Raw genomic sequence first — 23,987 nt, 5'->3', positions numbered from 1 at the left:
GGCCTAGTTGTTGATTTTGGGAAACACTTTGGCAGCTGCATGGGGATACAATGTTGCCAGGTCTCTTCAGGGTTTGTAAAAGAACACCTTGGGAAATCCAAGAGTGAAGCAAGAGTTCAACTCTTAACAGGAATGTTGTTTGTGGTTTTGTTACCGAAAAACACCAGTGACTTTCACAAGGCCAGAGTTGTGTGGACAGAGGAATTAGGAAATCGCGAAGGGGTGGGGTAAGATGTGGGAGGCATAAAAGGACCAGCAGGTGTCCCTCATAGCACTGCTCTTTCAGCGGCAGATGGACCAAAGATGAGGTGAGTCTCCAGCTTTGCCCTCTCCCCCTTCTCTGGTTCTTTGCATACAACTGCCATCTATATGACGGGCCAGGTATGGGAGAAGCCTACAGGAGAGATGCAGAAACACAGAAAGGAACACAGCAAATGAATTAAATTGCAGTGAAGTAGAGGGCTTTTAAGAACTACGGCTCCTAACCAAAAGGTTGGCAGTTCAGAGCCACCAGCCGCTCCTGGGAACCCCTATGGGGCAGTTCTGTTCTGTCCTACAGGGTCACTATTAGCATCAACTTGAAGGTAAAGGGTTTGGTTTTGGTTTTCAGAGGGCTGAGTGGTTAAATCCTGTCCTTTTCTGCGTCCACAAAAGAGAATGCTCTCAGACATTGCTGTTGTCTCTCCAGAAGGCATTACTTACTCTTTGGAGTATCTTTTTTCTTGAGGTTATGAAGTTTTCATCTTTGCTGGGGGATATCAGCATCTCCCATGGCATTTTGAGTATATCTATTAGCAGATTTTTCTTCCATTTAAAAAAATTTATTATACAAAAGACCAATAGTGACATATTTGAGAAATTAAGGCACTTAAATTTTCTCAAAATAAAAAGATTTTTTGAAAGGTTGAAATATCAAGACTAGCAACATAATATAACCAAGCAATTCTTGAGTGGACATCTGCCAACGAGATGTTTAGCTGTGAACGTGCCCTTCACCATTGATGCCCACACCCACACTCATGCTTTCAGGAAGCCAGTTATCTTCTAGGTAGCCTTCTGGCACTTTGGAGCTAGAAACACCATTTCCTAAAGGCATAGTATCATAAAATAATAGACACAACCATTTAAGTGTTTTAAATTACATAGTTAAAAAACTTATTATGAAAAATTTCAAAAAGTAGAGAGAACAGCATAATAACCCCTCACATGTCCTTCTTCAAGTTATCCACATTTTATTAGTGGTATCTTTGTAGCCCAGCATTTTAGGGGTACCGGACAGAGGCTTCTCTTTGCTGGGGAGAACATGTATTACTGCCAATTTGATGTTACCTGAATGCTACCAGAAACTAAGTCCCGCACACCTACCTGCCTTTGTATCTTGGTGGTCCCTCTTTGAAACTTATGTAGAATTCCCAGCAGCATAGAGCTTGCTGGAACATGGGTGTGCTGGGAAGCTGCTCAAGTATGTGTGTGAGTGGGGGCTACTTCTTGGTCCTAGCACTTCCATATATCTATTTTTCTTTTCTTACTGCTTGATGGGAGGGATGTGTTGTGAAGTGGAGAGCCCAACTTTGCACTCCTTTCCTGTCTTCCCTCTGCAGTGCCCTAAGAGCTGTCGTTGCCCTCCTGCTCTGGGGGCAGCTTTTTGCAGTGGACTCTGGCAACGAGGCTACAGATATTGCAGGTGGGTATTTGGGGAGCTGTGCATCCCCAGCACTGCTGCATTCCACTTTGGCCCTATCAGATCCGCATCCTCTTTGGGAAGACCCAGTCCCTGCTTCTCATCCTAATCTCTGTGCTTTCAGTACCGTGAAAAACATCAGGGATCTTGCCAGAAATCAGGGGAGATTGCCCTTCCTTGGCTTCCATTTGGGCTGGAGGGGGGCTGATGTGCAGAGCACTTCCTCTCCTCAGACTTTTCATGGTCTCTGGGAGCAATTCCTGAATATTAACCTCCTCTTCCTGTTTCTTTTTTTTTGTAGATGATGGCTGCCCAAAGCCCCCTGAGATTGCAAATGGCTATGTGGAGCACTCGGTCCGCTATCAGTGTAAGAAATTCTACAGGCTGCGCAGTGAAGGAGATGGTAAGATCTGGAAAAGTGTCTCCATCCACCTCCCACGTGCCTGCACGCCTCTCAGCATTTCCATGATGAATGGGGCTAGGAGTGATTGGCCAGAAAGCTCACATGTTCTCCTTGGAGCCAGGAGATTGAAATCCTAATAAAGGTCTTGTCACCAGTAGCTGTGGCCCATGGGACAAATTAGTTTTTCTCAGCCTCAAGTTTTTGCTTTTGTTAAGGGGAGGTGATGCCACATAGCCTACCTATCGCAGAGTGCTACAAAAGGAGATGTGGTAAAAGAACAAATGATGACAGTAATGATGTCAGGTAACCTTTACCTAGTGAGTACTACATTTCTGGTGCTGTCCAAGTGTTTTTACATTCATTTGCTCACTTAATCCTCACAGCAACCCCATGAAGAGCTACTGCTGTTATTGTGATTTTGCTGATCAGGAAACTGAGACACAGAGAGGTTGAATAACTTGCCCAAGTTCAGGTACCCAGTAAGAAGCGGAGAGAGGATTTGAATCTGATCCCTACCTTGTACTGCCTCGCCATGACTACAGTCCTATCCTGCCGGACTTAAGAAATGCCCTCAGCACTTAGCTTCTAGTGTGGTCCTCCTCCCTTTCCCCCTCCTCCCTTGCTCTCTCCTTCTCTTCCTTCTTTTGATTTCTTCTTTTTAAATACCTCTTTGCCTATGCTAGGTCCAGACCTGATTGCTCTTTTGGCTCATGTTTTTTCTTTTGTTTCAGGAGTGTACACTTTAAACAGTCAGAAGCAGTGGATAAATAAAGCTGTTGGAGAGACACTTCCTGAATGTGAAGCAGGTAGGAAGCCAGGGGCCAGAGAAGCAGACCAAGGGTGAGTGTGGAGGGTTCAGCTGTAGGTATGCATCTAGGTGGAAACGTCCCAGAGGCGCATCCCTCCTGGGTGAATTCCTCAGAGCACAAGAGAGTCAAGATAGGGGATCAGGGAAAATGACAACTGGTCAGGCAGAGAATTGCACGGTTACACGATGACTCCTCGATAGAGCTCACAAAGGATTTGGGCCTAAAGGGCAGACTGAGTTTCACTGTGCACACTACCTCCAGAGAACCAGGCACAGGGAGACCCTCTGGGCACAGCCAGTTTGCCCAGGGAGTCCAGAATCAAAGGTAAAGTAAGCTCCAGGAGAAAAGTCAAGGGAGGACATAACAAAACTCTATTACCTGGAAGACAGAAAAGGAGATTGGAGGTTGGACTTCTGTTTCTTGTTATAAAGAAGAGCTGTTACTCTTTCTCTCTTGGAACAAAAGGTTTTGCCTCCCCTTCTTGTGCTACTAGTGTGTGGATCTGTCAACCTGCCTTGTATTAACTGCAACATCTATAAAACCTCAGTTTCAACCAATGCTGCTATACACCCCTCTTTATTCAGAGAGAATGAGTTATTACTCCAAGGCCTTACAACGAACTTCAAGAAATTGTGAGAATTCCTTTGTTGTGACAAATTCTGTTTAAATATACAGTTCATCCACTAGGGTTTGAAAATCTCAGCCTTATTTGTTTCTTTTCTTAGTTATAAAAGCAGGAAATAGAACTCCATTTTAGCGACATAAAGATTATTAAAAAGCGTTTAAATATTTCTAGGTCAGAAAAAATGAATGAGGGTAGTTTAGACAGTAGCAATGGCCAATGCTTTTACCCATCTTTTCCAGATTGAGAGACTCTTTCACATTTCGCCTTATGATTTTTTTGCTCTCCTTGACAGTATGTGGACAGCCTAAGAATCCAGTGGATCAGGTACAACGGATCATAGGTGGATCGCTGGATGCCAAAGGCAGCTTTCCCTGGCAGGCTAAGATGATCTCTCGCCATAATCTCACCACGGGGGCCACGCTGATCAACGAAAAATGGCTGTTGACCACAGCGAAAAATCTCTTCCTGAATCATACAGATAATGCAACAGCAAAGGACATTGCTCCTACTTTAAAACTCTACGTGGGAAAAAATCAGCTTGTGGAGATTGAGAAAGTGGTTCTCCACCCTGACTACTCCAAGGTAGACATTGGGCTCATCAAACTCAAACAAAAGGTGTCTGTTGATGAGAGAGTAATGCCCATTTGCCTACCTTCAAAGGATTATGCGGAAGTGGGACGTGTGGGTTATGTGTCTGGTTGGGGGCGGAATTCTCTCTTCTCCTTTACTCAGCAACTGAAGTATGTCGCACTGCCCGTGGCTGCCAAAGATGAGTGTGAAAAGCACTATGAAGGCAGTACAGTACCTGAAAAGAAAGAACCAAAGAGCCCTGTTGGGGTGCAGCCCATTCTAAATGAATACACCTTCTGTGTGGGCATGAGCAAGTATAAGGAAGACACTTGCTACGGCGATGCTGGCAGTGCCTTTGCCATCCACGACCAGGATGACAACACCTGGTATGCGGCCGGGATCCTCAGCTTTGATAAGAGCTGTGCTACGGCTGAGTATGGAGTGTATGTGAAGGTGCCCTCCATCCTGGACTGGGTTCAGAAAATCATAGCTGACAACTAACGCAAGGCAGACTGAAACTCTTGGCTGAGAGCAAGATTGCACTCTGGAGGAGGGCAAACAGGATGAGGTGGATGGGAGGAAACCTGGTCTGAAGTTGATGGGAGCCAGCCCTGCATTGCTGAGTCACTCAATAAAGAGCTTTCTTTTGACTCATTTCTGTGCTCTTTCTAGTCTTAGGCCTTTTTTATTCTTTTATTTATGGTACAGGGGCAGCCAAGTGGTAGAGGGTCTACTAGGAGTAAGGAGAAAAAAATCACCAGCCAACCAGAAATCTCTAAGGTGATAAAAATTCTCCCACCTTGGGGTTCATGCTCACTGACTGAACATCTTCTGAATGCCAGGCCTCAGTAAGGTGACTGTTATCCTTGTTTATAGACAAGGACACAGAGACTCAGAGAAGTTAAGCAACTTGCTTAAGGTTATACAGCAAAGCTGAACCTTGAATCTCGAACCTCGGTCTGTCTGAAGAGCCCTGAGCTCTTTTGTCTGCCCCCTATTGCCCCTTTGAAGTGAACTAGTCCTGGCGTGGAAGATGTTAGCCCTAAGTAGGTTGAAAAAAAAAAAACTGCCAGAGATAATACTTTATTATTTGTGCTCCAATGCACCAGAACTCCAGAAAACAAAGTAAGATGGTGTAAAGGCAGGGTCTCTGGACTTCCTTGGCCCAAATCATATCCCAGCCACAAATTTGCCAAGTGCTTTAAGCTCCCTGGCCATCTGTTTCCCAGACAATCTCTAAAGTCCCTGCCAGCATAATGTTCTGGGACTTCGTCAAGAGTTAAGAGTCTTTTCTTCAACAGGAGCTGCTTTTCCCACTTGGAACAAATCCACCCTTTACCAGGAATCAAATGCAGGTTGCCTGAGTCTCCCATTTCACAAAGATAAGGGTCTTGCTATTAAGTGTCTCCCTGAAGAAAGGTTCCAGAACTCTTGTAACTAGGAAGCTCTTCTAACTGAACTTTCTTGCTATAAGCCTTCAGTACACTGACTCTCCACCAATGTATCTTCTCATACCAAAATATGGCCTCTCCTTCTCATGGTGTTAAATGCTACCTGACACCCCGATACCCTCACCAGGATCTGGCCTTCACTGTAAAGTTCTCTTCACATGTATGTACCCTCATGACCTACTGATAAAATTTCAACAGATTAGAGCTAGTGGCCCAATGAAGGACACAGACCTCTATGCTAGAAACTGTAAAAGAGAGAATATCTGGAAACTGAAAAATAACATACTGTCAAACACCAAAAAATTGAAACCAAAATAAAAAGTCAGTTATGCCTTTTTCTCTTGGGAGTATCTTCAGCACTGAGTATGTCCTCGGTTTTCTTAAAGAATACTCTAATTGCATTAAGTGGCTTCTGGTCACTAATCAGGAGGAAAATAGTAAAACAAAACCTCTGCTATTCTCTCCATTTACTTATCTTCTCTGCCTTCCTCCCCAGCAGCACCTCCTGCCCATCGTGGTCCCAACCTTTGGGTTTCAGCAACACTGAACTCGGCACCAAACCAAAAAAACAAAACCTGCTGCTGTTGATTCTGACTCATAGCGACCCTATAGAGCAAAGCAGAATTGTCCCCATGATTTCCCAGGAGAGGCTGGTAGATTTGAACTGTAGAACTTCTGGTTGGCAGCTGAGCTCTTAACCACTGCCCGACCAAGGCTCCTCTCTGAATGCTCCCTGCTGTCTCCAGCCCCTGTACCTGCTTTGTTCTGGGGCTGTCTGCTGAACTGCCCTTCCCTTTTCTGCACAAGCACCTCCTACTCTCCTCTAAGAAGCCTTTTTCTCCCCATCCATGAGTCACTTTTATTTATGTACCATCAAGCATAGGACAGGGCATTCAGCCCAGACTTAATACTTGTGGAATAGAATGCAACTAGGATAAGAACACTAATATAAATCAGAACTTCAGAGAAAGATTCCCTAAAGCCCACAGGAGAAGAGGAGCTAGGAAGATTTTACACAGGCCAGTTCTGAGTTTTTGTTGGTATCTGAGCACTTACATCAAACTTGTTTAGTTCTTTCACAGAAGTCTGGAGGGAGGTGAGTCTAGTGTTTGCTTAGTAGCTCAATATCATCATTGGAGATCAGGCTTTTTATTGTCCTCCTCAGCATGTTGATTTTTCATCCTGATGCTAGTTGCCTCATGGCCATGAGATGGCTGCTGCAGTTCTGTGTGTCACAATTACAATCCAAAGCAGAAAACGGGGATGCGGAAAAGGCAGAGGTAGTGGCAGAAGAGTTTTGCTTTGTTTTATTCCTTGAGTGACTACCTCATCAAAGGACACAAAAGCACCCAGCAGCCTTCCCTCTATGACGTGTTAATTAGCACCAGGTCACGTGGTTACCCCCTAATTCAGAAAAAACTGGGAAAGGAAGCACTTGGCAAAGAAGGATGGACTTGCAGTGACAGTGCTGCCCTGGAAAGAACTGAGCCTCTGTTGGCAAGGAGATCAACGGCTGTCAAGTAGGCCACAAGCTGCCTGGCCACTGCACTGGGGCTCTGTGTTCATGCTCTCCTTCTATAAAGTCGGTAAGTCAGCCCCATGAGGTTTGAGAGGAGCAGTAACTTGCAGTAGTGGTGGACGGCTGTGCCTGAAAGAGCAAGAATTCTTCATAAAGCTATTAAAACAGGCCAATCCCATAAAGATGAGATTTCTTTCTAACAATTCTGACATCTGTTTTCAGTCTTGAGCCCTTGAATGTCAATTTTCTGTCTCAGGAAGAGGCAGAAATTCTGTCTTTTTGGGGAGATCTGCCCCTACTTACTAAGGGCAGTTAATTCCTTGCTTAGCTCAAGGTGGGTGCTGGGTGGTGAAGGTTTAAGTTCTCACTTCTTGGGCTATTTAACAACCTAAAAGCTAGCACAATGAGTAAACTAATACACTTAAAAGTCTGAGCTTCAACATAAAATAGAGGCTCCACAACAAAACAAACTTGACCGCTATCAGTAGAGAATTATTTATTCTGAGAGAGACTGGAGTAATAAGAACTAGAGATAGGACAGCATGAGGAATATAAGGAATATGATTGGAGGAATGGGGGAGGTGTGTGTGTGTATCTAGGGTAGAAAGTAAGTATTTTTATTCTTATGGGAACTGACTTCCCATTTTAATTGTCTGTCTCATAACCATGGTTAAATCAAACTGTACTAACCAATGTTTAGGAGGATCCTGTTTTATCTTAAAGAATAAAGAAAGACACAATATAAAGAGAAGTTAACAAAATCACTCTGTGAAAACTTAACTCTGTGACTTGACTGCTCTGAGGTTTGCAGGTAGTAGAAATGGAGGCATCCTAGATCATCAAAGTACCAGCATGGTCTTCTACTGGGGACCACGTATTATACATACAAGTCAAACCTCTTCTTCTCCGCTGGGATGCTGAACATGTTTCCAAAGGACTCCAGAAAGCACACAGCTGGATTCAGGTGCTGTTTCAAGATGTGCCATTCTCTTCAATGCTGACAGCAGTTAATGAGCTAAATGTCTTGATAGAGAAGGTCATATTTGGGAATATTTTTAGGATCAATAGGGCTTTGGACAATAAGTTTTCCCCTCATTGCACCTCGATAGATTACTTCAATCAAATCTATGAAGTCTTGTTTGGTTTTGAAACTTCCCACAAACTTGGTGTGATCTGGGGACCTGGACAGCATAACAGAGAAACAACCTCTTTTCAGAACTTCTAATAATTAATTGAGAATAAACAAAACAATAGTAGCTTTTTCTATTTTCTTCTTGTCAGGGAAGAACAACACTGATTTTTCCATTTGTGACTATAGGGCCATTTGGTGTACAACTAAAATCAGTGCTGTGGGTCACTGGGGGAGGATAGAGGCTCTGTCATGCGAAGAGCTTCTGCTTCAAAATCTACTTTAAACACTGCTCAGATCATTAGCAAGTAGTTTTCTGAGTGTTGGCACTAGCATAGTTTGTTGTTGGTTTTTTTTTGGCTAGTCACTGTGCAAAGCCCATTAAGTAGTCATGATTCCTGAATTATAATCACTTATGCTTTTGAATGGAGAGTATTTAATATTTGTGTGCTTTTTTTTTTCAGTATTACAAATATCAGGTCTGTTTATACAGACATTTTATACAAGAAAATAAAATCACCAGTGAGGCCAGAGGTCACATTTTGGTGTATATCCTTCCAATCTTTTCTATGTATGTATGTATATGTGTGTGTACGTGCATGCTTTATGTGTGTGTGTTTCACAATTATGAGAATCATACCATACAAACTATTTTGTGATGTGCTTTTCTCAACTACCGTATTTTTTTGAAGTTGTTAAAAATGCATCTACAGCATCATATTACATTGATACATAGTAGCTCTCTGTGGACATCTAGATTCTAAGTATTTGCTTATAAAGCAAATAAACATCCACAGAGCAAATTTTGTCCACTTTCATGATTATTTTCTTCAGAGACATTCTCAGAAATGCAATTTCTGGGTTAGAGGCACTTTTAAGACTTCTGAAATGTAGTATCATAAACTGCCCACTAGAAAGTTTGTACCAAACTAATAATCACATTAACTGTGTTCCAGGAGAATAAATAGCTTGCCCTTTAAAACAGATAGTAACAAGGAGGTACACAGATCTAGACAAGTACACAATTCAACCAAAGCAAGAAACAAGAATATGGATACACTCAATAACAAACATTGGGATGCTGACTGGATGGAGTAGAAGGCATTAAAGAAGAAGGCTTGAAGCAGTATGACTTCAAACTTCCTCTGAGTGGCATTAGACAGGAACCTTGGCAAGAGAGAAGCATGTCTTAGTTTGCTGGAAGGAATGCTTGCTTTATAAATGCAACGTACCAGTCCCAAGAGTTTAAGAATAATCACGTATTTTGCTTTAAATGAAATTCCTAGGAAAAATTTTAAAAGCTATTCTATATTTTCTAGCTGAAGAATGGTTAGTGCTTTATAAACTGTATTATTCTTTCATACTTTAGTAGGAAATTAAAATTTACCAATGATACCTGAAACACTTATTTACGTCAGTCTTACATGAAAAATCAAGAAAGTCATCAGTTGAGGCAACACAACCAATTTGAGACTCACAGGGCCAACACCACATGCAAACAGGCAAGCTGCTGAAACTGCTTAAAGGAAACTTTTTAAGACTGCAATAACCTCATGTCAACCTCACTTACCCATAATCCACTTTCATATGCTGCCCATTGAAGAAAAATACAGTAGATGGAATATAACTGATGTCAAAATACTGGGTATAAACTGGAGTCTGATCCACATCTACCAGATATATAGCAGCCATTTTACTCAAGTGAGACGAGGTCTTGGAAAGCTGTGAATGGAGGGAGAGATGTAGGTTACATGTGAGAGGGAGCTAATGTCTCTCCTGTAAAACTTTTTACTACGATAGAGTATCTTATTTGAACATAATTCCTGGGCCAGGAATCTAGTCTTTTTGGATTCCACACTAGGCTACATTAGACACGGTGTAACCATATCACTCAGAGTCTGAATTACTGTTGACAAAAGGTCCTGGGTAAAATTGTGTGAATAAATATTTACTCTTATTTTTTCCCTACTTTTGACTGCTTTATAAAAATAACCCATGCTTACTTAAAAACAAAGAACTCAGAAATATGTATTGCAGATACTGAAAGCCCCCAAACTTATAATAATGATAGCAAATACTTTATCTATCTATCTATCTAGCACTTACTATGTGATAACTGTTCAAAGTGCTTTCTCTCTGTTAACTCATTTAATCCTTACAATATTTCTATGAGGTATGCACTATTACAGTTTTCATTTCATAGATGAGGAAACTGAGGCACAGGGAGGTAAAGTAATTTGCCCAAGGTCACGTAGCTAGTACCAGTAGGGCTGGGATTTAAACTCAAGACAGTTTGGCTTCAGAGTGTGTTTTTGACCTCTGTGATATACCTGCCTCCCTACAGCTAAGGGTATACTTTTCTGGTCCTTCCCCTCTCCCTCACCAAGGTTAACACACCATACACTCATTTTTAATCACGGCAGAGAGGATTCCTACACCTGATGCACATTGTTGGTGGCAGCAATAGAAATGGAGGGAAGGGGTCTTAGTCTTGGGTTAAGGCTCTGTCTTAGGCTGGGTTCTCTAGAGAAGCAAAACCAGTGAAGTGTGTGTGTGCGTATATATGAATATACATATACACAATGTGTATTTTTGGTTTGTATACATGTGCATGTATACATATATACACACACATACGTATATATATCAAAACCAAAAAAACCCTTTTGCTGTTGAGTTGATTCCGATTCATAGCGACCCTACAGGACCGAGTAGAACTGCCCCATAGGGTTTCCAAGGATTGGAACTGCCGACCTTTTGGTTAGCAGCCATAGCTCTTAACCACTGTGCCACCAGGGCTCCAAGTGTGTGTATGTGTATATGTGTGTGTCTATATATATACACACACACATACATATACACACATATACGTATGTACGTAAACATATATGTATTTGTATACATACTTACAGATACATACACACATACACACACATATATGCGTATACAGAAAGGACAGAAAGAGAGAGCTGGAGGCTTCTCCTGACTCACATAGCTGCAGGGGCTGGTGAACCCAAGACTGGCAGGTCAGACAGCAGGCCTCTGGCTCACAGGCTGTGGAGGCCGATGAATCCCAAGATTGGTAGGTAAACTGCTAGCTCAAGTCCCAAGAACCAGAGGTTAGATGAAAATCCAGAGCAAGCAAAAGCCAGTGAGCTTTGCCAGAAGATTCATATATACTGGATGCAGGCCAGACCCCCAAGGAAACTCCCTGACTGGCTGCTCATAGCAGATCTCATCATGGAAGTGATTACATTGTATCAGATCTCATTATGGAGATGATTATATCATTACATAGCTGCCAAACTACATCATAACTGCCAAACCACTGAGAATCATGGCCCAGCCAAGTTGACACACAACCTTAACCACCACAGGCTATCTCACAATAAATGGGAGACAAGAATAAATCTAGTCTGTTCCATACACCCCTTACTTACTCATCAGAGTGTGGGGATGTGTTGTGAAATCAGATTATAATCAGGCACATGCTGGAGGCAGCAATCTAGACTGAAAAAGACTATCTGCAGTCAGTCAAAATTCCGGTTCTGCAGTTTAGTGGCTCTATGACTGTGGGAAGTAACTTGACCTCCCTGTTGTTATTACCCCATCTGGGAAATGGAACTACTATTACCTCACTGTTTTGAGGACTGAATTAGATAATGTTCATAGACACTCGTTAATAATGTTTTCTGCTCTTGTACTGCCTTGTTGGTGAAACTGAGCTTGGAAACAGCTAGTGGGGAAGGACATCCAGGATAGATTCAGCACAATCACAGATTTGGGGATTCAGTTCAGTGGCAGGAACACGATCAGTTTTTAGTAAAAATGTGCTGATTAATGAACAGCTATAGCCTCAGGCTCTATCTCTCCCCTTCATACATTTTGCAGAGGCTGAAGCGACAATATAACAATTTTTAGTAAAAACCGTTTATCGAAAAAATTCACTTACAATATCATCTAGCTGCAGACAGACAGGATCCTCATCTCTCCCAAACCTGAGAACCAACACTTTCTCTGCAGTACTTTTTATTGCCTGGTCTACTTCTTTTTTGCTGGTCAGCTTGGGCAATAGGAAGCTCATCCTGAAATAATCCAAATATTAATCCTCACTGTCAATCCTGAAACAAAGCTGCAGTGTTTAAAGAAAGTTTAGATTGCGTGCATGAGTCCTATCTTAAAAAAAACAAACAAAACTTTTTGGAGTAGGTAATATATTCACATGGCTTAAAAAGAAAGAATATAGAAATGTATACTGTGAAAAGTCTCCCTCCCTTGATTTTCCCTCCTCCAGCTCAGTTCCCAATTCTCTATCTCCTCCTGAAGCCCCCATCAGGTATTACTTTTATTAGCTTCTTATGTATCTTCCAGAGTACAAATATACATTCCTATTTTTCTTCCCTTTTACCCGGAAGACAGCCTATTGTATCAATGTTCCAACAGATGGTACCTTCAAATTTGGTAATTTGAAGAGAGTTTAATGAAGGCAGGGTGTAGGAAAAAAGGTACAGTGCAGAACTCAGGGGCTAGTAACAGTGGAGCCATGGGAGGGAGTAGTTATCAGAACCAGATGGTGGAGACAGCTGAGAGGAGAGGGCTGCTGGCTAGGAGGTCAGCCTGCAGTTAAGGGATGCTACCACTCTCTTCTCTCCTGCTAGTACTCCCATGGCTGCCTCCAACCGAAATCACAGGGCAGGGGAACTGCTGAGGTAGGCCAGCCTCCTTGTCACAGAGCAGTGTAGAGAAGGAGGAGGAGCAGATCTGGAGGGCAGACTGAAGCCCAGCACACACTTTATCTATCTACTCTTCCGCACTTTGCATTTTTTACCTAACACACAAAGATTTTTATGTATCTTATACAGAAAACTTCCACATTCTTTTCCATAGCTGCACAGTACTTCATACCATACTTTTTAAACAGTTCCTTATTAATGAACATTTGTATTATGGTCATGGCAAACAGATCAATTGAGGATGTGTGTGAAACGACAATTAGAAAAAACACATAGTAAAATACTGAGATAGAAAGGGCCTAAACCATCCCCTTCATTTACAGTTTGCTTATAGTTACACTTCTAGCTCTACAGTAAGGACTAGAATCCAACCCACCAAATTTCTACTCCAGTGCTCGTTCTACTATATAAGCTCCTACTTTTACTACTGAAGAAATTTCATTTCTGAGAAATTTCTTATCAAGAAGCTTTTTTTTTGAGGCCAATCTTGAGAGATTCCATTGATATATACTTGATATTTTTAATTCAGTTCCAAAGTTGGCTAATGCTAAGAAAAAGTGAGGATTTCTTTCTCTGAATTATTATTATTTGTGATGTGTCACATTTTAAGGTATGAATTAATAAAAATTCATATTGGAAATAAAACTGTTCCAGCAATAGGTCATACTTTAAATAGGGAAGCTGATTGTCAAAAGGGAATTCACAAACTGCGGGTGTCAGAACAAATTGCAGATGAAAAGGAAAGTCAAAGAGAAGATGAATCTGACCCACCACCAGAATTCAAAAGAAGAGCAACTCCTCTATGTTACTGATAAAGAGAAGGAAGTGAGGGGAAAGCAAAGCTATTAACAGGAGGTCAGGGGTGGGACTGGACGAATGCTGGACCAAGAGGGGAACTGAGACCACCCTTAAGAAAATGTCCATACTAAATGATACCAACAGGGAATTCACAAAAGAGGTACAAATGGCCAATCAATACATATAGAAGAGTTAAAACTTACTAATTATTAAAAAAAGCAAATTAAAAGATAACTTAAAAAACCCACTAAATTGGCACAGAATAAATAAGATAGTAACATACAACAATCACACGAAGTGTGACTGTTGGGGCTGGCATTAGTAATCCCTGCTGGAATGTAGAGAGGCAAAACTTTTCTGGAAAGAACGCTAAAATATTTTGACCAACTACTCCATTAAAAAAAATTGCTAGGAAATAAACAGACATGTGCACAAAGATTTTTGTGTGAAGTGTATTTACTTCATTTATAATCGTGAAAAATTGGAAATAACCTAAATGGCTATCAGTAGGGGACTGGGGACATAAATGAGGGCACAGTCCTGCAATGGGTCACTATACAGCCACTAAATACTGTGCTAGAGATGAACAATTAAGATAATTGAAGAATTCTCATGATAAATGGCTCCAAAAAGTTACAAAACAGTATGTAAAGTGTAAACTCAATTTTATACGAAACCTAAATATAATGTATGTGTACACGTTTGCATAGAAAAACCGCTGGAAGTAAACATCCCTATATACCATCAGTGGTTATTTCTGGGTGTGGATAGGTGATTTTTATTTACTTCAGGGTGCGCCGCTGTCTTTTCCAAGTATCCCGCAATAAACTTGTATTATGAGAACAATATTTGATAAAATTTTAAAAAGATGCCTGTGGTTAGACTAGGAGCCGTGGTGGCGCAGGGGTTAAAAGCACTGGCTAACTCAAAAGCCGGCGGTTGGAAACCACCAGCCGCTCCGCAGAAGAAAGATGCAGCAGTCCGCTTCCACAAAGATTTACAGCCTTGGAAACCCTATGGGGCAGGTCTACTCTGTCCTTTAGGGTCGCTGTGAGTCGGGAATCAACTCCACACGGCAACCGGTTTGGTGGTTGAACTACTCCTGGTCTACAATTGCCAGGGGAGACATACTTACTTTACTTGTACAAGTCACCTTCTTCCCTTCCACTTCAGGGCTGTCAGCAAACTCGACCCCTTCTCGGAAGAGACGGGACACAAGGTAGCACTTCTTTTCAGTCCCAACTCGGGCAGCGACCCTAACTCCAAGTAACCGAGGAGCTGTTGCCTAGCAACCCTCCTGTAACCACTTCCGGGGAAAGAAACGGAAACGAAAACGCACAGGCGCAGTAGACAAATGAGCGGTCGCTCGTCACTCACACTTAACCGCCCAATAGGCAGACGAGGTTATTCTAGTCGCGGCCCACTTTGCCAGCTCTAACCGGAAACCTTAGAAACACTTCCGTCCATGTTAAATACGACCCACCTCTCCTCTACCACCCTCCCTCCATTCTCAGACTAGAGGCGGGGTATTGTCTATGACACTAAGCATGATTGGCTCGCGAGGAGACCCGATAGTGTCTCTCATAGATCCCCAGTAGAGGACACTCTAGCCTTGCCATCGGGGTTGCGCTCTATCCCACACTTGGAACCAGGAACTCGCGTTTTCCGGGCTGCTCTCGATGGTATCTTTGGGCGGATAGAGAAGCCCACGCAAGGTATTTTGGGGGTAAGAATGGCGGCTTTTAAGGTGTGGATTTTCGCTCTCTGAGGCGGCCTGAGCGAAGAGTGGCGGCGCCGGCGCCCCGCAGTCCGGGACCGAAGGGCCCAGAGGGTCAGGTTCGCTGCGGTGAGTGTCCCTTCTTCCTTCCTGCCCTCGCCAGTCGGGACCGCTCCCGCGGCAGACATCCATTCCTTGCTCAGGTCCGGGTTTGGAAAGTTTCTCTCTCGGTCATTGTCACCCAACTAGCTTTACTCACCTCAGGGATGCTGTGCCGGTCCTGCCTGCCTTGCCCCCTCTCTTTGCTTTGGTCAGATCCCGCACCGTTCTTCAGTCTTCTGTCTTAGCCCACTCCCTGACCGATGATCAGCCCTAGTAGGGCCTCTTGTGTCTTCCTCTTTTCTCTTATGGGGCTATCTCTGCCAGACGGCTTGGTGGGCGATTTCCTCTACTAGATGTTAGCTCCAAGAGTACGAGGATTTTTGTCTGTTTTGCTTTCTCCTTTATCTCTATTGCCTAGAACAGTGATTGGCTCAAAGAAGGCGCTCAATGAGTAATTGTTGAATGAGTAAATCCAGCTTTTTTCTTCCTTGTTTTTCTCATACCCTTTGTGGCGTCTTTGCCATTAGTCCATCTCCTGAATCTAGCCTCTTGACACCTTATTTTTTGTTCTTAGCAGCTAGTTAAGTTCTCTCTGTCAGACTCCTTTTCCTCTGCTGCTTTGCTTGCTGTCTCTATAAACGTGTGGCATCCCGTTCTCTTTTGATATGTTTAAATTCATTCGTTTATTCATCAAACGTTTATTATACTAGGTGCTGGGCCATAGCAGTCAACAAGATAGGCAAGGTTCTTCATTTGTATAGAATGGCATTCTAGAGGTATATTTCCTAGTTTAAACTGCTGTGGAGGAAAGCGTGTATATCTCTACCTCACTGTTTGAAGTGTCTCACATGCATACAGGTGTCACCAATATGCATCCATCTCTTTTCTATTCTGCCTGATATTTTCAAAATGCAACTCTTGTTTTTGGTCAACAGTATGTGTCCAGTCTGTTTGACTATGCTCTCAATGTAGAGCTGGGTATGTTCACTAGAGCTTGGCAAATATTCTGGATTCTGGTGGCACTGTACCCCTCCATAGTTTCTCTGCTTCACTGACTTGTTGGAATGAAGAGAATTACGCAGGCACTCACAATAGGTGTCAGTTTGCAATACTGTGTAATGAGAAGTAAGAAGAATTTGTTAAACGAGTTGAGGGCCAGGAAATCTTACAGTCACATAAAATATTTTTCAGGAACACCATTCCGTAATCTAGAGTTTCTCATCAGTGTTTTTGGTGAACATGGATAGTTATTAAACAGATTATGACTGCTGTGAGGTAATTCTTTTCTACAAAACACTGTTCGGAAGAAAGCCACTAGAGTGTGGGTAACACGAATGGCAGCCTAATAACCCAACATCTCTACATACTCCATTGTATCTGCAGTTTAAAGGGAGGGATGGGCTGGAAGAATAGAGAGTACACTCATTAAAAACAAAAATGGCGAGTGACACACTCAGTATATAGGAGCACGGTATATAATGTAACAATTACACTTACGTAACTCTTTATGGTTGTAAAGGAGCCCTGGTGGTGCAGTGGTTAAGCACTAGGCTGCTAACTGAAAGGGCAACGGCCCTTTGAACCTGTCAGCTGCTCGGCGGGAGAAAGATATGGCAGTCTGCTGCTGTAAAGATTTACAGTTTTGGAAACCCTATGCGGCAGCTCTAGTCTGTCCTGTAAGGTCACTGTGAGTCAGAATCGACTCGAGAGCAGTGGGTTATGGTTACAGAGAACTTTCACATACACTTCTTTGTCTGATCCTCATAATAACTCCATATTTTAGGTAAAGCAAACATTATTTTCATTTTACAGACGTGGAAACTATGGCTAGCCAAAGATTAAGTTATTTGCTTGTAATCATGCAACTAGAAAGTGTCAAAATCCTGTATTCTAACTAAGGTTTTATGACTTCAAATCTAGGAGTGTTTCCACTACACTGCCTGTACACATGTTGCCAGGCTCTCGTAACCGTTCCTTAGTGAAGTCTGTTCTTGCCTGGATGATACCCGTTTGCATTCTGGGATGGGTGTGTGTATTTCTGTTGTGTGTTGGGATTTGCAAAGGGGTCTTTTGGGATTGTCAGTGACATGATTGAAAGTTCTTGACAAGAGAAAGCTGAAGATATCCTGGTCTTGTTACAGGGGAGAGGAGAATTAACCCCCTAAATATACCTATAACTATAGATATTCTGGGATATTTCAGAGCTTAGCCTTTTCTCCTCTTATGTCTTGTCCCAAATGGTTTGCCTTCCTTCCAGAGAAAATCCCAGAGCCTTTGATGGAGGACAGCAGTGAGGATGCTTCGATCCATCGATTAGAAGGCACTGATCTGGACTCTCAGGTTGGTGGTCTTATTTGCAAGACCAGAAGTGCGGCTAGTGAGCAGCATGTCTTCAAGGCTCCTGCTCCACGCCCTTCATTGCTGGGACTGGACTTGTTGGCCTCCCTGAAACGGAGGGAGCGAGAGGAGAAGGATGATGGGGAGGACAAGAAGAAGTCCAGAATCTCTTCCTACAAGGACTGGGAAGAGGGCAAGGATGACCAGAGGGATGCGGAAGAAGAGGACAGTGACCAGTCTGGCCGAAGTAGCCGAAAAGACAGGTAAAGGCCTTAGGAAGGATTAACCCAAAAGGAATGAAAATGGAGACCAGAAAATAACAAGAAAATAACATCTGGTGTTTATTGCTCAGTTTTTATTTTTTTATTTTTTTTTTATTATACTTTAGGTGAAGGCTTACAGAACAAATAGTTTCTCGTGAAACAGCAGTACACATGTTGTTTTATGACATTGGTTAACAACCCCACAACATATCAACCCTCTAACTTCTCAACCTTTTTTTTTTGGTGAAAATACACATAGCCAAAGATATACCATTTCAAAAACTTCTGCATGCACAGTTCAGTGACATTGACTATGCTCTTCGAATTGTGCTGTTATTCTCACTTACAATGAAGGCTTACAGAACAAAATAGTTTCTCATTTAACAGTTACTACAAATGTTGCCCTATGACAATGGTTAACAATCTCACAACACATCAACAATATCCTTACTCAGCCTTGGGTTCCCTATCACCAGCTTCCTTGTCCCCTTCTGCTTTCTGGCCCTTGTCACTGGACTCCTGTACCTCATTAGTCTCATTTGGTTTTACGGGGCTGTCCACTCCCAGGCTGAACAGTGAACCTCGGAGGTAACTTCACCACTGAGCTAAAAGGGTGTCTGGGGGCCATACCCTTGGGGTTTCTCCAGTCTCCTTTAGGCCAGTAAATCTGGTCTTTTTTTTTGTGGGTTAGAATTATGCTCTACATCCTTCTCCAGCTCTGTCCAGAGCCCTCTGTTGTGATCCTGGTCGGTATTGCTCAGTTTTTTAATTGGCCATTTAGAGCTTTATAATTTTGTTATGATTCTGTAATGTTGAGAGTAGGTAGGAATTGATATTTTCTTAGTATTTGTGGGGAGAGTTCGAAGGTAACTAGAGAGTAAATGATGGAAGTTAGAAATGCTGTGGGTTGTTGCCATAAGTAAGCCTGTGGTACCAGGGAGATAAAGTGAAAAACGATGGAGCACTTGTTTGGCACAGCCAAGAACTTCTTTGGGGCAAGGTTTCTCTCCTGTGGAGGGTCCCTTTATTAGTTATTCTTACCTTTCAGACATTATCGTTCTGCCCGAGTAGAGACACCATCCCATCCTGGTGGTGTGAGTGAAGAGTTTTGGGAACGCAGTCGGCAGAGAGAGCGGGAACGGCGGGAGCATGGTGTCTATGCCTCATCTAAAGAAGAAAAGGATCGGAAGAAAGAGAAATCACGGGATCGAGACTATGACCGCAGGAGAGACAGAGGTAAACTGTCTGGCATCGGTATTATTGCCTGTTAGACATTTAAATAAACATGTTGGCTTTTCCTGTTGCAGGAGTTTTCATAATGCCCAATAATTAGGGAGCCTTATTTGCAAGATGGGAGTCCGTGGGCGGCATAAATGGTTAAATGATTGGCTACTAACTGAAAGATTGGTGGTTTTAATTCACCCAGAGGTGCCATGGAAGAAAAGCCTGGCAATCTGTTTCTGAAAGATCACAACCAAGAGAACTGTATGAAAGTACAGTTCTACTTTGAAATGCATGGGGTCACCATGTGTTGGAATGGACTCAGTGGCAGTTGGTTATTTGCAAGATGTTAGCCTGGTTGATTTTGACCCCACCAGGATTGGGAATAGCAGGCAGTTTAAGAAAAGGAGCTGTTACATGTAACATAGCTGCTTTGCTTGAGTGTGTAGTTCTTGTTTTTGTATAAAAATTATTGATAAAGGTTCTTATTTTAATATAAAAATTGTTGATAAAGGTGATAATGGGTAAGATGTGTAAGAAATCCAGATTTTACAATATTATTTATTGGTGATAGAGAAAGGACAGTGCTCTGGAGCAAAGCTAGATGTAAAATCCAATGCTGGCTTTGCTGAGTATTAAGTTTTATAGCTTATAGGCTTGTAACTATTAAAAAACTATTAACTATAGAGTTATAACTATCATTTTTTGAATTCTTGCAGGAAAGTAACTGTTACTGTGAGTTTGAAACTTTCTAGCCAGTAACTCTTTTTTCCTCTTGAAAGAATGGGAAAATGTGAGTTTCAGGAACCCATGGATGGCATAATAGCAGTGCAGATTGCACCTGTGAGTGAGTGGTAGAAGGCCTGTCCTTTCTCAAGGGTGAAGACGGGTGTAAGTTAAGATGGGACACGTGTTTTCTAAGTGTTGCATGTGGCTCTCCACAGATGAGCGAGATAGAAGTCGGCATAGCAGTAGATCGGAGCGAGATGGAGGGTCAGAGCGCAACAGCAGAAGAAATGAACCAGAGAGCCCCCGACATCGACCCAAAGGTAGAATTTCCTGTTTCCTGGCTGTGGGTTATGGAAGTTCAAGTGTATAAAAGTGTAAAAGGTAGAGCAAGTGACTTTCATCCTCAAAGGGTTCATTGTGGGCAGTGATTCTGTCGTGAGCCTCTTGGAATACTTGGTTCGGAGTTGGGTAGGCAGAGCCCTGAGGCCTCTCGAGATGGATATGCTTCCTTTAGGGAGCTAGGCCTATTTGCTGAATGGACAATTTTCCAAATGGCAGTAAAGAATGGGGAACTGGGAGGCAGGAGAAGGATTTATTAAAAAAAATCCTTTGTATTCAGAAGGGATATATCTGTAGAGACAAATTGGACATTCCTTAAAACATTGTTGTAAACAAAATGAAAGCTGGTCCATTAAAATCGGAAGACTTTAAAAACTGTCAAAGCCATCCTATCCGTTAGAAAAAGGTACAAGATTTATAAATAGTAAAAGAAATTTGGGAAATTGACTTTTGGCTGATGGTTCCAGTGCCATGTCTTGGTTAAATGAACTATTTCCTGTGGCTGTGTCTTTCGTGGCCCCAGATGCTGCCACTCCTTCAAGGTCTACCTGGGAGGAAGAGGACAGTGGCTATGGCACTTCAAGGCGCTCGCAGTGGGAATCGCCCTCCCCATCGCCTTCCTGTCGAGACTCTGAGAGGAGCCATCGGCCTTCCACTCGAGATCGAGATAGGTGATGTCCTGGGCGGAGCATCCCATTTCTCTGGGTGGGTGGCAAGGGGTGGGCGTGATGAGGCAGAGGGATCTGAGATGGGGGGCAGCTGGTAGCTGGCAGCTGGGGAGAGTGTCTTGGCTTAGTGACTGTTTATGATGCTGGTAGTGCTGTTTCCCAGGTCTGTGAGGAGTAAGTACTCAGATGACACACCTCTGCCAACCCCATCCTACAAATACAACGAGTGGGCAGATGACAGAAGACACCTGGGGTCCACACCGCGTCTTTCCAGGGGCCGAGGTAACTCAAAGTGGGAGGAGGAGGCAGGAAGCAAGACCTCAGATCCTGGTGAGGCTGAGCTAAGGCTGCGCTTCTGGGCCTGTGTGGCTTTCCACGTTGGATCTTGGCCACTGGGGATAAGCTGGGCTCGTGTAGACTGATGTGCTACGTGTTCTCCTTCAGGAAGGCGTGAGGATGGTGAGGAAGGAATTCCATTTGACACAGAAGAGGAGCGGCAGCAATGGGAGGATGACCAGCGGGTAAAAGCTTAGTGTCTTTGAGGGGCTGATTAAGAGGTGGTGGGGGAAAGAAGGGTTAGTGCACAAGACCATGAGTGACACTCTAGTGGTTTTGGACTTTGATGAGGTTGTTAACACTAGCTGAGTGGTTCAGTGCCAAAGTCCTGGAATCTCTTTCCAGAGGCACCGGTTTCACAGGGAAACTTCTCACCTAATGCTGTAGGCTCGACCTAACTTTTCTTGTTAGGTGTTGGTGCCACTGTGTGGTAAGTCTAAGAAGTACTGTCATGATGGGCTGCACCATTGTAGTTCTTCTATGGATGACTCATGCTTCTCTCCTGCCGTCTTACCGGGGTTGCTTCATGGCTCTAGTGACTTCTTACCACACATCTCCTTCCCTCCTGGACGGGTCCAACACATAAACTTGACCTGCATCTCATTTCTGTTACTTTTTGTCTCATGCCTTGCAGCAAGCTGACCGGGATTGGTACATGATGGATGAGGGATATGATGAGTTCCACAATCCCCTGGCCTACTCTTCTGAGGACTATGTGAGGAGGCGGGAACAGCATCTGCATAAACAGAAGCAGAAGCGCATTTCAGCTCAGCGGAGACAAATCAATGAGGTGAGGTCACCTACAGTAGTTGGAGTGTATTCAGAGCTGGAGTGGGGTGTATGCAGGAAAGGCAGTAGCTCATGTCCAAGGATGGCATGATAGTTTGTTTCCCTGTTGCCCAGAGACCAGATGTAAATTTATATCTGGAGGTGGCAGAGGGCTGGGTACAGACCTTTCAGTAGCTTACAGAAACCCCAGCACATGACTTCTCTCCTTTATAGTACTTCCTTTAGGGGTGCTGTTGATGGGTGCCTTCATCCATCCACTCACTGATATGGCGGGCCCTCGCTCTGTGGTCTGTATCCTTTGTGTCTTAGTGGCCAGGACTGATAAGTGGAGCAAGGGACTTTGACCATTGTGTCTCCATATGGAGGTTCAGACTTTGAGTAAGGTGCTGCTCGCGGAACAAGTTACTGCAGGTAATTTGGGAACAGCAGGTCTTTAGTCTAAGGAGCTGCAGGATTAAAAGGCCTGTGACATCTCTCAGGCCACCCATGGCCTTCCTATCAGGACTTGAAGGGTGGACTTGCCCGCTGACCTTTCTGGACGAGCTTCTGGCTGCAGTCTGAGTGTGGCTTCCCATTGTGTCCCCGCAGGATAACGAGCGCTGGGAGACCAACCGAATGCTCACCAGTGGTGTGGTCCATCGGCTAGAGGTGGATGAAGACTTTGAAGAAGACAATGCAGCCAAGGTACATCTGATGGTGCATAATCTGGTGCCTCCCTTCCTGGATGGGCGCATCGTCTTCACCAAGCAGGTGAGGCTCCTCTGTGCCTGGAGAGGAGGAGTGAGGAAGACTCAAAAAGAGGGAGGGAGGGAGTAAAATGGGCCTTCTTGTTGATTTAAATGATCAGTGGGGGATTTCTTTTTCCTCAACCTCTTGCAGCCAGAACCTGTGATTCCAGTCAAGGATGCCACTTCAGACTTGGCCATTATTGCTCGAAAAGGCAGTCAAACGGTGCGGAAGCACAGAGAGCAAAAGGAACGCAAAAAGGTTGGTTTCTTATCACCTGGGGCTGGGAAGTCCACGTAGTTTTCTTCTTTTAAAAAACCTTATTAGACTTCACAAGTAGGATTCTGGTTAGAAGTGAGAGGACACTCACCAAGCAAGGATCAGCCCTAGGAGGAGGGCACTGTGTTCCTCCACTGGGTCCAGTTAAAACAACCACAGGGCCCGATGCTTTTGGAGCTTGAGGCTCCAGAGCTGGAATGCATGACTTAGTGATTTTGCCACCTGCTTTGGGAATTTGCTACCCGCTACATGGAGACTCCAGCATCATTTCTATCACCAAGGCTGTATTTTCCAACTACCGATCTTTGTTTCCAACTTTCACTTTCCACTCACCAGTACTTTTCAATGCATCTTGAAACACTGGAGATCGCGTGATAGGATTTTGCAAGACCAATGACTTACTCATTACAAACACCTTTCTTCAACAACGTAAATAGCGACTATGTTTGTGGACATTGCCAGATGGAATACACAGGAATCAGATCAGTTTTATCTGTGGAAAGAGATGATGGAGAAGCTCAGTATCAGAGCAAGGCCAGGGGCCGCCTGCAGAACAGACCATCAGTTGCTCATGGAAGTTCAAGTTGAAGCTGAAGAAAATGAAAACAAGTCCATGAGAGCCAAAGCACAACCTTGAGTATATCCCATCTGAATTTAGAGATCATCTCAAGAATAGATTTGACACATTGAACACTGATGACTAAAAACCAGACATGTTGTGGGATGACATCAAGGACATTGTATGTGAAGAAAGCATAAGGTC

The 23,987-nt window shown here is 43.4% G+C and overlaps 3 protein-coding genes across 6 annotated transcripts in view; 2 read left to right on the top strand and 1 right to left on the bottom strand.

Moving 5' to 3' along the window:
- The first annotated feature begins 258 nt into the window (after nucleotides 1-258).
- On the top strand, nucleotides 259-4,725 carry LOC101349327 (haptoglobin). The gene is made up of 5 exons (XM_023741869.1): nucleotides 259-308; nucleotides 1,602-1,684; nucleotides 1,983-2,084; nucleotides 2,816-2,890; nucleotides 3,811-4,725. Exons 1-5 carry the CDS (start codon nucleotides 304-306, stop codon nucleotides 4,587-4,589), a joined length of 1,044 nt encoding a protein of 347 aa, XP_023597637.1. The 5' UTR covers nucleotides 259-303; the 3' UTR covers nucleotides 4,590-4,725.
- Nucleotides 4,726-5,048: 323 nt separating this feature from the next.
- Nucleotides 5,049-15,035, bottom strand: TXNL4B (thioredoxin like 4B). Of its 2 annotated transcripts, XM_004387772.2 has the most exons (4): nucleotides 14,854-15,035; nucleotides 12,140-12,272; nucleotides 9,758-9,909; nucleotides 5,049-8,239 (listed from the first exon to the last, which is right to left on the bottom strand). In XM_004387772.2, exons 2-4 carry the CDS (start codon nucleotides 12,269-12,271, stop codon nucleotides 8,074-8,076), a joined length of 450 nt encoding a protein of 149 aa, XP_004387829.1. In that variant the 5' UTR covers nucleotide 12,272; nucleotides 14,854-15,035; the 3' UTR covers nucleotides 5,049-8,073. The 2 variants fall into 2 exon arrangements, with proteins under 2 accessions (XP_004387829.1, XP_023597638.1); XM_023741870.1 differs by lacking the exon at nucleotides 12,140-12,272.
- Nucleotides 15,036-15,199: 164 nt separating this feature from the next.
- Nucleotides 15,200-23,987, top strand: part of DHX38 (DEAH-box helicase 38) — a 21,909-nt gene continuing 13,121 nt past the window's right edge. Inside the window, exons 1-10 of one of the 3 annotated variants that reach the window (XM_023741868.1) lie at nucleotides 15,200-15,433; nucleotides 17,795-18,137; nucleotides 19,186-19,373; nucleotides 20,303-20,407; nucleotides 20,950-21,097; nucleotides 21,258-21,376; nucleotides 21,539-21,615; nucleotides 22,065-22,220; nucleotides 22,808-22,969; nucleotides 23,099-23,206. In XM_023741868.1, coding sequence (XP_023597636.1) covers nucleotides 17,815-18,137; nucleotides 19,186-19,373; nucleotides 20,303-20,407; nucleotides 20,950-21,097; nucleotides 21,258-21,376; nucleotides 21,539-21,615; nucleotides 22,065-22,220; nucleotides 22,808-22,969; nucleotides 23,099-23,206 — 1,386 coding nt within the window. In that variant the 5' untranslated portion in view covers nucleotides 15,200-15,433; nucleotides 17,795-17,814. Of the gene's footprint in view, nucleotides 15,565-15,589; nucleotides 18,138-19,185; nucleotides 19,374-20,302; nucleotides 20,408-20,949; nucleotides 21,098-21,257; nucleotides 21,377-21,538; nucleotides 21,616-22,064; nucleotides 22,221-22,807; nucleotides 22,970-23,098; nucleotides 23,207-23,987 lie in introns of those variants that run through there. The other 2 variants (XM_023741867.1, XM_023741866.1) reach the window with 2 other exon arrangements.

The sequence above is a fragment of the Trichechus manatus genome, unplaced genomic scaffold (assembly GCF_000243295.1).
Source record: "Trichechus manatus latirostris isolate Lorelei unplaced genomic scaffold, TriManLat1.0 scaffold00194, whole genome shotgun sequence".
Lineage (NCBI taxonomy): Eukaryota > Metazoa > Chordata > Mammalia > Sirenia > Trichechidae > Trichechus > Trichechus manatus.
The sequence above is the reverse complement of the archived record's forward strand: the minus strand, read 5'-3'. Positions and strand labels throughout refer to the sequence as shown.

Bases quoted from the DNA above. Each gene is read 5' to 3' on its own strand.
- LOC101349327 (XM_023741869.1), top strand. The intron at 1,685-1,982 runs GTGGGTATTTGG...TTTTTTTTGTAG, and splicing joins CGAGGCTACAGATATTGCAG to ATGATGGCTGCCCAAAGCCC. The intron at 2,891-3,810 runs GTAGGAAGCCAG...TCTCCTTGACAG, and splicing joins ACTTCCTGAATGTGAAGCAG to TATGTGGACAGCCTAAGAAT.
- TXNL4B (XM_004387772.2), bottom strand. From the start codon at position 12,271: ATGAGCTTCCTATTGCCCAAGCTGACCAGCAAAAAAGAAGTAGACCAG. The intron at 9,910-12,139 runs GTAAGTGAATTT...CTCCATTCACAG, and splicing joins GTCTGCAGCTAGATGATATT to CTTTCCAAGACCTCGTCTCA. The intron at 8,240-9,757 runs GTAAGTGAGGTT...TATGCTGTCCAG, and splicing joins CATATGAAAGTGGATTATGG to GTCCCCAGATCACACCAAGT.